This window comes from Taurulus bubalis, assembly GCF_910589615.1.
Source record: "Taurulus bubalis genome assembly, chromosome: 7".
Taxonomy (NCBI): domain Eukaryota; kingdom Metazoa; phylum Chordata; class Actinopteri; order Perciformes; family Cottidae; genus Taurulus; species Taurulus bubalis.
In genome coordinates, this window is record NC_136595.1 from 17,436,072 (window position 1) to 17,449,196 (window position 13,125).

General features: G+C 39.9%; 1 protein-coding gene across 3 annotated transcripts in view; it reads left to right on the top strand.

Moving 5' to 3' along the window:
* The window catches only part of LOC306738642 (arf-GAP with coiled-coil, ANK repeat and PH domain-containing protein 2-like), a 46,098-nt gene that overhangs the window by 16,785 nt on the left and 16,188 nt on the right, over positions 1–13,125 (top strand). For all 3 annotated transcript variants that reach the window (XM_079220522.1, XM_079220523.1, XM_079220524.1), the window contains exons 4-9: positions 428–481; positions 2,891–2,949; positions 4,126–4,309; positions 7,194–7,238; positions 7,319–7,414; positions 10,915–10,989. In XM_079220522.1, coding sequence (XP_079076648.1) covers positions 428–481; positions 2,891–2,949; positions 4,126–4,309; positions 7,194–7,238; positions 7,319–7,414; positions 10,915–10,989 — 513 coding nt within the window. The remainder of the gene's footprint in view (positions 1–427; positions 482–2,890; positions 2,950–4,125; positions 4,310–7,193; positions 7,239–7,318; positions 7,415–10,914; positions 10,990–13,125) is intronic.

Sequence of the window (13,125 nt, forward strand, 5' to 3'; positions counted from 1 at the left end):
TAAAAATTAAAAAAATATGGTGAAACCTTGCACTGTCCACTGGGTCTTGTCGAGGTCAGATGTTTTGTTTTCTCACATGAATTTTGCGAGGCAAGCACTTCCTCTCTGCCTTTGTCTATTTCCCTAAGTGCCTCTCCTTTGGGTTTGAAGTTCAGCCACTGCATGTATTTAAAGGGAGTAACTTAGCCAAAAGAATTCTTTCCCAGTGTGTTATTGTGTCTCCAAAAGACCACAGTTTCTGTGTAGCTATACCTGTCTGATAGAAGAGTTTGTCTGATGTAGCATGCAATAGAGTATTGCATCTTATTTTGTTTTAATACAAGCCTTGTTTTAGTTGTTGGCTTGCTTTGTGTGTTATTGTTATAATAATATGTGGGGCTGTTCTCTCTCTCTTTCTGCCTTCATGGCTGGCCTCATCTCTCCACAGTCCAGCCTCACAAAATTTGCCGAGAGCCTGCAGGAGATGATCAACTATCACACGGTATGCTATCACTGCCATGTGAAACTGGATATATTGTCAATATTCTTTTTCTCCACCGCTACGGCTTCTGTGATGACAAAAGTCAGCTGGGCCGACTGTCTGGAACAGCTCTCTAACTGTCAGTTTTTATTTACTGCTGGGAAGGACAGCAGCAGACTGCTAGACAGAGATCTGTGAGATGAATACTTAAATATAAATAAATAATAAATACTTTAAAAAGGTTTTGCAATAATCTTTGGGTGTCCTTGAGCATAACATTATCTTTCAACTGCCTTCATGGGGCTATTCAGAATTAGAAGAAAGTGTCTATAACACAAAGCGGTCAGGTTGGATTTCATGTAAGTATAAAAATGTGCAGACATTGTCCTCTATAAAAAGTGGTTAAAGGGAAACCTTTGGGTTCAGATGCCTAAACACCATTTTTTCTTAAGTTTGTTGTTAAATGTCAAAATAGCTTTGGAATTTGTTGGCACAAAAATACCCAAAGTTACTTCTTCTCCCAGCATATAAAGTCCATGGTAAAGAGAGAGGGTTTTCCTGTCTCATAAACTGAATTCCCTGCCTCCCATGTTGTGGTATCTGTTGGAATAAATCATGCGTTACTGAGGTAAACATGGTCACGGTCAATCTTTTACAATGTGATTGGCATCCTGTTAAAAAGACCTACTCTGCACCTCCCTACTTGATAATTTTACAGCTGCAACTACCAATACCGCTTTTTGTGGAGCAGAGAAATGGTAATGGTTGGTCAATGTTTTACAATGCGGTTGGCATCCTGGAGGCAGAGTGGTTCTTCCTGTAGTTCAGCTAATGGCCAGAGTAAGACTTGTTCTTTTGACTTTGCATGATCATCTAATGCACTCCACTTCCAACCACTAGATATGGACCAAACTCTCCAAGGAGCCCTGAAGGACAGATCTGATTAGGTGTTTTTCCCAGAGTCCCTTTGTTAGCGTTGTCAGTCTCTAGTAGGAACGAAAGTGCCATTCAGAAATGTTCTCTCATTAAGAATCCCTTGAACATAGAAAGAAGGCACGGGGCGAGCTTGAGGCTTTTGTTCTACAACAAAGTTGTATTGCTTGATCTCCGCTGTCATGTCGTGTTTCTATTAGCTCAACATAACATGTTCAGAGTGAGTTCCCAGCCAGCATCACACTGTCTGCGACATGTTTGTTAGAACAAACTGAGCCGGGGGAATTTGCTCCTGGGAATTGAACCTTTACAATCATTGTGGATGGGAACGGAACGCCTGAAATAAATGTGCATCCCTTATTATTAAATATAATATTAAATTATTTGTTAAATGCAAATGATGAATGGAAATTAAAAGGCTTAATTTGTGGAAGACATTTTGACTTTATCACTGTAACTAATGACATTATTGAAGCCGCCATTCCATTATTGGTACTATTACGGCTGCTGTTATTGCAACTACCAATACCACTTTTAGTGAAGCAGGAGAATGGTAAAATAGGTGAAGAGCAGATGTATTATTTTATGAATAGATTAGTACAAACAGAACATTTATGATTACTTAATTTGTTTGATTAAGACAATTTGGCTTAAATGGGGACTAAATCTCACATTTCATTACATCATTACATGGGTATCATTTCAATGGGAGGTCTTGGCTCATTTGGTTCCAGTTTGGTTTAACTGGGTTCGACAGACAGTCTAAACCTTGAAGCCAGACTGTAACATTTCCAGATTAAATGAGATACTGTATGTCTTCTTAACTACGGTAGTATCTAAAAAAATGCTGCGGTGGGCACTCTCCCATGATTCAACAGCTGAGTCTTTCTTCACCAAAACCACTTATCAGCTTCCTCGGCTAGACCCCTAAAAGCCTCCAGGAGCCACAGTGCAGGCCAGTGACTGTGACTCAACAGTGGAAACTGTGGTCACGTCAGCTGACTTTCAGATAGGCTTTTGTCACTCAGCGTCTTTCCGCACATGATCCACTCAAACACAGTACTCAATCTGTTTGTCACTGGTAGCGTTTCCCAGACACACTGCTCATATTGTCTTGTCTGGCCAGAAAATCACACTAAAGCCCCTTTTAAAAGAGTTAAGTGTTCGGCCTTTTGCTTGTTGCTCATTTTCGAAGACGCATGCAGGTTAATGAGAGTATGAATCAGTCCCAAAAATAGGCAAATCCCGTTATTTCTCGTGTTTCTTTCTGAGGGGAGTTTGCAAAGTCCTGTTGTTTGTGTAAATTAAATGTTCTAAATGTACCCTGTGATGTTAACAAAAATCCTCAGAATCAGAGGTTTCGATTGCTGACTTGCAAAACATCCCGTGGCTTGGAAAGTGAATACGTGCATCAGCTTTCTGCCGCTTTCTTAGAGAAGTGCCTTTTTAGGAATGTTAAATGCCTGAATCGTTCTTTCTTTCCCTCTGTCTTCACAGATATTATTCGATCAGGCCCAGAGATCAATCAAGACCCAGCTTCAAACGTTTGTCAAAGAGTGAGTATTAATTGAATATAGATGGATAAAGAAGCTGGTTATGCCTCTGGGCAATCTGTACTTTGGAAGAATGGCCTCATTTTACTTTTTGGTTCATCTCTGTTTGAGAACAAGCTGCAGCACATTTAGATTTTTATTCGTGATTGTATCCAGATCACCTTAAAGAGGAACGCTGGACATATATGAAGTGAACTTGCTTGTACTTAAAATGCTGGAGGAAAAGTGTAGTAGATATTGAATTCAGAAAGCCCTCTTTTGAATATTATGAATATAAAGTAGACACTAGATGTATCAGATGGGCTAATAGATAGTACCAGACAGCACATGTAAGGACTAAGTTATTAGTATACTTGACAATACTTTCCATTCATATCTCCCGGTTTAAAGGCTCCTAATACAGCACTGGATTCCTGACTGCTTGTAGGAAGCATTGGGGCCTCCTGGTTTATTTCATTTTAAGGATTAGCAGCTTTTCCCCCTGGCACACAAGGGTTTAACACCCACATCAGCAGCACCCATGCTTCTCAGAAAAGGCTGGGAAACATCATTATTACTCACTACCTTCCTGCACTCAAACACTAATCTCACCAAAGAACAAACGTGGGGCGCAAAGTTTGAGCACTTTGCCCTCCTACTCAAGACAAGTGTTTTAACTCTTGGTTACGGAGACGCAAGACTTGAATTAAGTAATTTTACAAAGTAATCTTGTTTTTTAACCTTCTTGGATTTCTCTCTGACTAAGATTTATGAAATCACCTTTAACCTTTGCGTGTTCCTGTTACCTGACCATGGTTGTGTTGCTTCAGAGATAACTTTGCTTCCTTTAACATTTTACCTTTCCCCTCACAACATTGTTGACAACAAAGGGACTTGTCCTATTTGACCTTGGGTAATAGTTATAATACTTTAAATAGTTGTGGCAGCAATACTTGTGGCAGCATCTTAGAGTATTTCCACTCCAGAGTATAGATCAACAGCAAATAACTCATTTGTAAAACCTTTATTTTCAAATCCAAATGAATTTATTAGTATCTTAAATGTAATCAACAGCAGATTATTTTCCTAAATTTGATTTCCCCATTGCTCTCTCCTTCATACTAATAAGTACTTGTACAATATATGCAGTTACATTTATGTGTTTGTTTTAAACCTCTGTCCCCTCCCTTCCTTTGTCAGTGACATACGCAAGTTCAAAGAAGCCAAGAAGCATTTTGACAAAGTGAGCGAGGAGAAGGAGGGCGCCCTGATCAAGAACGCCCAGGCTCCCCGCAACAAGCAGCACGAGGTGGAGGAGGCCACCAACATCCTCACGGCCACACGCAAGTGCTTCCGACACATCGTCCTCGACTACGTTTTACAGGTACAGCAACTCACTTTGTTTGTTTGTTTGTTTGTTTTATTCAGTCAATCATTACAATACAATGAGTAAAGCTACAATGTCATATTCTAAACAGATGGACTGAAAATGTATAGGTAGAAGCATAATGCTTATATATTCCTATCCCCTCAAAAAATGTTTTATAAGCAATCCTTTTGAAAACCAAAAATGAGTTGACAATTCTTACATTAATGTTAGCATTGTTCCACAATTGAAGTCCTACAATAGAAATACATCTTCTTTTAATCCCTTTTTTAGCTTTTTGTACAGTTAACTTACAAACATCTCTCAAATCATATTTACACTCATGTATTGAAAACAACCTTTGTACAGAGTCTGGCTTCGGGATTTAAATTGTAACACTGCTTAAGTGGCAGGTAATGAACACAATCAACATAGCAACAGATGTCATTTTGGTTGTTTGGAGAAAAAGGTCAGAAGTCTTTAATGTGATCTTTGCGTTCCACATCTTCAAGGGTTGTAATTGCCCGCACGGCCACGTCACACACACATTATATACCTTCAATTGAAGTGTGTGAGAAATTATAGAAAAGCCCAATCCAGTATATTTCAACACATGTTGTAATCATTTAATTTATTTCATGTCGAGCCTCATTTGTATCCACATTTTACAGCTCGTGAAAAAATACATTAGTTTCTCTAAAGTGAAACAGTAAGAGATTGTTGACATGCGGCTGTTAAAATTGGCTGATGTGTCACAAAGAGGCATGAACAGCAGCTGTGTTTGATTCAGTTACATTCAAATTATTAATTATTAATGAAAACAGTTGCCTTTTCAGAGGTTGAATCCTCTGTGTAAACTGACTTTCAAGGGGCTACATCTAGTTTTTAAATCAAACACCTCCTTCTTGTGCTTGAATCTGTTAACATCTGGTAGATCTTTTTTTTAATCATTGAATACAGTTGAGTACTCAGTCTCTCCTCGTGGCCACAGAAACACTGATGGGTGCTTCATGCTTTGTGATAAGCCAGCTGCCAGCCTTGTTATTGAATCTCACTCCAAAGAAGCAGACAATGCTTTATGGGCACAGTTTTCTCCAAAATTAGATTTTGAAAAGAAACCACAGAGCAGATTTCAAAATGGGTTTGGCAGTCTGCACCAGTGGCCCACTGCGTAATCACGCTCTCTAAAATGAAGCCTGGCTGTGAGAAATTAGTCAAGTTTTTTTTGTCTTTCGATCTTGCCTTTTAGTCTGCTTATAGGAAATCTATGAACCCAAGAGCTTGCACAGCTGAAATAAATGAGTCTCCTTTTAAAGTTTAATGCTGTCAGCACATTTATAATGTTGCTAACTTCTGCAGCTTTGATTGTAGGAAACATTTGGGACGGATTCTAACTTGATTTTTTTTGTTCTTTTTAGATTGTTTTTGTGGCATTTTTGCTAATTATATAGTGCACAGTTTACAGTGACATGCACAATGGTAGAGGGAGAGGAAAATATATGAGAGAGGTTGTAAGCCAGACATGCATTCATGACATTTTAAGAATGTAGCGTTTCTCTTTTACCCTGCTGTGCCACGTAGAACTATAAAATACTGAACTTTACATTTTTGGGTTTGCTTTATTGAATGTTGGTCAAAGCGAGGAAAAACAACATTAAATGTAATGAATGACGTGAAAAAAACATCATAGTGTAAAACAGATAATCAAGTCATCTGACTTCATGCGGATATAGCGTGTCTACACTACACAAACCAGTATCTAACATTTAAATACTCACATGACACAGAAAAGCAGAAGCACATTTGTAGAGATGAATAAGAGTTGTTTTGCTGTTAAACTTAACAAACCTGAAATTCCCCCACCCTCAATAGTGACTAATTAAGCCTAAATCTTTTTACCACAACTTACCAACATAATGCTCATAAAGTGTGCTTGTGGCAGTTGCGTTTGTTGACACCATGATACACTTTGCCGGTTTAACAACCATCGCTCATAGGTACCACTCCGTTCAAAACTACTAATTGACTGTAATCGAGGGAAGGAGGGGGCTTGTAAAAGATGTGATGCATCAGTCGCTGTGGCTAAAATAAGTTTCCTCCCCTGGGTGTGAGTTCCATCTGTGTATATAAACACAAAGTGTGGTTGGTGTTACTAAGGAAAAGGGACTCAAAACTTACAGCCACAAGGAGGGATTTTAACTTCAGTTTAATAAAATGTATGATGTCCCCGTTTTCATAACCAAGATAAAGGAAAACCATTGGACCCTGGACCATGCATAAACATGAGGCAGAGTGTTACAATTCATTCAGAAGCTGCCTCTCCTTGAGTATTAAAATGCACCACGTCCAGTCAGAGAGCCTACTGTCACAATGAAGCCAGCCAGCATGACCGTATTTACAACCTGTTACAATGTATCTCTACTCTTCCCAGGCCAGAGGAGCCTCACAGTGTAGATTAAACTGTAGAGGAAGAGGAGTCTGCTACACACACACACACACGCACACACACACACACACAGAAACAGGAGGCTACAATGAATTCAGCAGGGCAATGTAGATAATAGGTGAGACTTTAGCTACAACAGTTTTCCTGACTTGAACATGAGACACGGAGCTCCTCCTGGTGTCGTGAGGAAGAACTGCTGCAGCTAATGCTTGGGGGGATTTTTCTGCTTCAGTTTGACTAATTTCACGCTTGTCCACTTTCTTTCATTTGTTCTCTTCTTAAGAAGTTATTCTTGTTTCATCCCCCACATCTTACCTCATTTCCCCTTCTGTCTTAAGTTCTTTCTTCCTTTTTTTTTCTTTTCTCAAATATATCTGAGCTATCACCAGATTCACCACTGTAGATTTTCTTTAATTTGGTCTTCCTACTTCTAACTGTTTGTTTTGGTCATTACAGATCAATGTGCTACAATCAAAGAGAAGATCGGAAATCCTGAAATCAGTGAGTACAATTTTCTTTCACATGAAATGATCCGTGCAGCAGCCCTACTTGCTCTCTGAATATCACCGTCTTCTCCACAGATGTTGTCCTTCATGTACGCCCACCTGACATTCTTCCATCAAGGCTATGACCTCTTCAGTGAACTACAACCGCTGATGAAACAGCTTGGAGGACAGGTACAGCAATGCATCATCTCTGTGAATTCACATGTTTGATAGTCACCGAAACACAAAACTTTAGTTATACAGTGTTCTGTTTTCTCTCTCAAGTCTGTGACTGTAAATCTTAAATCTGAAACACTCACACTCACTCAATTTGACAGAAGTCATCCAGCCAAGCTCGATTTTAAGTAATCTTACTAAATAAACAGTTGTTCTGGTATAAATGTTAGCTATGTTTACGTATCATGGGTAAACCCTTTTTACTACTTAGACGAGAACAATATTGTTTGATTACCTAAAGAGCGTTCTTGTTCAAGGCTCATTTAGAGCCTGTTTCAGGAGGGAATCTGAAATTGAACTTTTGGTCATTTTCTTACACAAGGGGGTCGTAGGTTTACACCTCAATCATTAGGGAGCAGTGCAACTGCACTCTGGTCTCATGCCTTGCCCTCCAGATGACCTCTCTTTGTGTTTGTGTTCCTAACCTCTCAGTGTGTGTATGTGTGTGTGTGTGTTTATAGCCTTCTTTTCGTCAATTGATATTTCAGCTCTGTGTGTGAGTCTGTGTGCATCCTCTGATAAACAAAGCCTTCCCTCTGAGCCAGAGGATGGCCCGATTGTGACTTTAAGATGATTATCACAGTGGAGCTGTTGTTAGAATGAGCAGGAATGAGGAAGAAAGCCGCCAGAGGGATGGAAAAGGGTTTTCCCACAGTCGGACTCATTGACTATCAGCTGAGTGAACACGGCATAGAAATCTGAGATTGATGCTGAAGGTTGTGGACTATAAACTCTGAGACTGTAGTTGTATAAGAGCTGGACGAGAGGAGGATATTTTTCAAAATTGGGTGCAGGACCAGGGAAGGAAGGAGTCACATTGGAGAGCTGAAGAGGAGCAGAAGAGGAGCAGAAGAGTAGAGGACACTTCTTAAGAGAAAAGGGTGGCTTGTGAACATGTTTTTCTGAAGTTTGAACCAAGAAAAAAAATTATACAAAGAAACCGAAGAGTGTTTTTTATATGAAAAAAAAGACCATTTTAAAAGCCAGATCTGAGAAGTTGGGATAGTGGTCCTCTAAAGTGGATTGGAGAGAAGAGTGTGGTTTCTAACCCTCATGCTCTGAAGTTGGAACCATTTGACGTTGGTACTATCAAGAAATTGACAGAGAGAACCAAAGAGTGCCGGGAAAAGAAAAGGGGGGGACATAGGACCAACTTTGAAAAACAGATTATAGGAAAGGATAAGAGGCGAAATGTAATCTTCTCAAAGCAAAACGTGATTGAAGTAGAATGGAAAAGCATGGACTGTAAGCCTTCAACACTCAAAAGACTGCAAGGATTGTATGAGGAAAGAAGGAGAGAAGTGCAAAAGACTGTTTTAGAAACCAGATCCTGGAAAAGAGAGATAGAGGGCTTGTTACAGAAGTATAACGGCGCTGTGTGGATTGTAAACCTGTCGCACTGAATTTGGAACGGTGCAAAACCGAAAGCAGAGGAAGATCAGAGGCCGAGCTGTGGGAAGCAGTGACAAGAGGATTGTGGATTATTTCTTTTCTTCTCTCCATCATGAAGCTGAAGAAGGTGGAGAGGATGTGCAGGGAGGTGTGGAGGAGCTGTCAACAGGTCTGATAATATGACTCGATGCCTGTAGCAAATGAGAAAGAGATCAAGGGTGGGAAAGTCAACATTAGAAACCAACAAAATGCTAGTACATTACATATATTCTGTAAAGTTTAGTGAGAGGAAATGATGGTAATGAGTTACTGAGCTGGTATTTAGATAAAGCTCTTTAAATGACAGAGAAGGTTACAGTAGGGGGCAATATAAGACACATGGAAATATCTTGTTCATCATATAAACTAAGACGGGAGAAGTTACTTTTCCAATGGGTTTGAATGAGCACTGATTCATGTTAAATATGAGCACTGATTCATGTTAAATATGCCACTTTTTTCACCCTTGCCTTTGGAAACAGCTTGAGCGCTTCTAAATATAAGATATTATGCTGATTTCATCTTTCCGTGACACTAAGCCTCAGGATTAAACATGGGTCGAGTGAATATAGTCATTCAAAAGGTTGTTTCGTATCTTTTCCGTGAATCATGCAGCTTTTCATCATAGTGTTACATGTTAAGACAGATCTGAGCAGAAGTCTAAGAGACCAACATGTCTCAGTGTGCTGCTGTGGTGGCTAGGAGACTGACGTCTTGCATAGTAAGACAGATAAGATGTGAAAGGTGAGTCCTTCACAAAATATGGGTGGATGGAAACGCACACGAGCCTTTGCAGATACATATAGAAGCAGATCGCCGGCATGGACTGGACTAGTTATGCTGCGACAGGAAAACATTTCCCAACTGATGTTATCGGCCTGCTGCTCTACCGTCCACCCATTTCCTCTCCAAACAAAACAAAAGATACGGCTCCCTCAAATGCTGTCTTCTCTGAAATAATTAGGTCGCAGCGTTTCTGTCATATTTTCCATAAAAGTAATATATTTAGTGAAGTAAAGTGAATTAGACAAAATAAATAGAATACTGTTTTGCTGAACCTGTCAAATACTGAACGTTGCAATACAAACTGTAGCGCCATCGGAAAGGAAGTAAAGTGGTTCTGCTCTCTTTTATCTCATTTGGGCAAGCTGACTTCTCTGTATCCCATTAGTATGCATCGTCATTTAGTTTGAAGTTGTGGTTCAGAAACTGGGCTCTGTAAAGCCACGGCAGGCATTAAAACCATGTGATGAACACAGCTAAACGGTAGTAAACATGCAGCATTCTGTGTAACACAGATACTGATCCCTCTGTTTGAGGCTCGGGACCCAATGATTTAGGTCAGATTGCAATCACACAGTACCAAAGGGCGCAGAGTTGAATCTCACTGCTCTGAGGTGAAATACCATATTTTCGTGATCACCCTATAGCCTCCAGCACTTCATTAAAGTCTTTTTTTATTTTGCTTTCTTCTCTGCTCAAAAGATCCTTTGTTTTTTTTGTCTGTATGCGATGGCTACTCGTGGGGACGAGGAGAATCAATCACCCCCCATCCAATTTCACACATGATGAAGTCTCCACAGCACGGCCCATTTAGTTTAGAGGAGAAGGCTGGTCTTTTCTCAATGTGGCCTGTGGAAAAGTTGTTTATTTGCTTGAATTGTGAATGCCTTCAGGAATGGAAAGGAAAGCTTCTGTGCACATTCGCTTGCATTCACCTTTTCAAGAGCAGTCGAAAGAGTGTTTTCATCTTATTGGCCCAGCGTTAGATTGTAAGACTTTCACACACAATTGTATGGCAAGATAAATGAAAAGAAAGAATGTGACGCGTTCATATTTGACCTGTATTAGGAATGGAAACCTGTAGGCAGCAAAGCAAAACATCTTGACTTGAATTTACAGAATACAGAAGATACGTTTTCTAAAAACAACTCGAGCAATGTGTCTTAAACGTTTGTGTATGATGTTTTGATTTAAATACGTGTGGTTTGGTAAGCTTAACTTGGTTGTTCTGTCTGTTGCAGTTGGACCAGCTGGTGGTGGATGCAGCCAAAGAGAAGAGGGACATGGAGCAGAAACACTCCACCATCCAGCAAAAGGTACACTCAATATGGTCCCATCTTCTCTTACATGTAAAGACAAATGCACAAAGCACATGGTAACTAAACTACTTTCACACTTTAAACTCTTTTACAACTTTATTAGGTGCACGATTGTCATTATATATCATAAATTACACCGTTATCCTCTTTTCCTCTGCCCAGCAACATGAAAAACACAGAAATCCAAACACATTGCTCAACATGGCAAAGATACTCTGAGCCTGGATTCTCTTGCATGTGTAGTGACTTCATGGCTGTTAGATCCCACAAAGCCTTTCTAATTGCACTCAGGCTCCTCCTATTAAAAGTAAACTCACATCACTCTTGTGGGATCTTGTAGGACTTATCTTCTACCTCACAGCCTCTTGTGCTCGTAGCCCTCTGATCACAGCCTCCCTCAGTCCATGTTGGGGTCACAACAAAGTTAAAATATCACAACCCTGTAGGACAGTTAAGTCTTTCATTGCTCGGTAATACATATTCTAAGGACAAATCAATTATTTGCAATTGGGGAAAAAAACTTTGCATATGAAATATTTCACAATAATTCATTGTGAATACAGTTAACAATTTCATCCATTCACTGTACATGTGTCAGTTGAGTGAATGGCGGTTGTACTCCGCCCCCATGTGTAAGGTGATCCCTCAGGATGATCTCAGCCACACACCCATGCATTATTGACGACTGACGGAAACCCATTTCCAAACAAACAAGGTTGAGTTTCAGCGCCCTCCCATCTTTGGTCAGCACCCACGCAAACCCTAATATCCCCACTGAGTCACACTTGTTGATGTGTTATATACCAGAAAGTTGTTGTGACAAAAACTGAAATGTAAAGAGGCAATACCAGAAATGTGATACTTAGAATTAACAAAGGATTATTGCCCCAAAATGTTATATTTCTCTCATATTTTATGAAATTGTAGCTCTTTGAACCCTCAATATAAAAAAATGGAAAGCAGGACAAGGAGTATTACATTACTGTACGTCATGGTAAATTGTCCTTAACTTTAATTGTACATCCCTCAGCATCATTAACTCCAGACATCTTCCAGCTTTTTACCAAGCTGTCATCTGCTTAGCTTCTGTTAATTTGTCTGGCTATCAGGGACTTTCATTTCAGTCTCCAACTGTGTGCAGGCAGTACATCTTCTGAGATCTCCTTATTTTTTTCACCAGCTCTGTTCTTCCCCTCTGCTTTGTCACTTTTTTGAATATCTTCTCCATCTGTTTTTCTTTTACCCTCATCCTCTCTCCCTCTTTTTCTTCCCTCTTGCTCAGTCAGTGATGGTACGTGTGCCAACTTCCGCCTGTCCTTGAGCACCTATCCTCCACCTCCCCTCTCTCAATTTATCTAGATGCTATTTATATGTTGTCTCCCTCCCACCTCTCTCTCTTTCTCTCATCTGGCTGCTTCTATACAGACACACCTAACCAACTGTCTCTTCTACTTCTGCTCCTTTTCCCCAACTCTTCTTTTTCTACTCACTTCAGGCTGCTGTGCAGGTAAGCTGTGTTACTCTTCCTTTTTTCTCCTTCACTGTCATTTCTGTTTCATGTCTGCATGGTTGAATAGATACTGTACATGTAGCTGCGTGGGCTCCGCCTCAGCAGCTCACGTAATTTGCAAAGAGAAGAGTGAGCAGGTTCATCACGAGTTAAACTGGCAACATGCATGATATGATGATAATTAATAGATTGATGTCATCACGTGTGACACTGTGCCTTTTGCAGTTAGTGTATATATAAGTATACCTCAATTGTGCCTTGATCTACAAGGGCGAGCACAAACGGAGCACAAAACAAGCAGTATGATGCTGCTTGTTTTGTGCTTCGGTTGGTTCAGTTATTTACATATGTTAACTAGAATGTGTTTGTGATTGTCTTTGTTACATGTCTTTTCAGTTATCTCTTAAATGTTTCGAGTTGAATGAAGTGAAGCCTGTTAATTGTACTCAGTATGGGTATGACATTCTCAAAATTGGGGGAAAAAATGCATTGTACTTGCATATATTTACTTCGAAAATGAGCAAAAGCAACATTTGGTAACACTTTACAGTGGCTTCACTACGTTACTTAATGCAATATCCAGAACATGTATATTTCCCCAATGTTGCAGATCAAAGTGCACA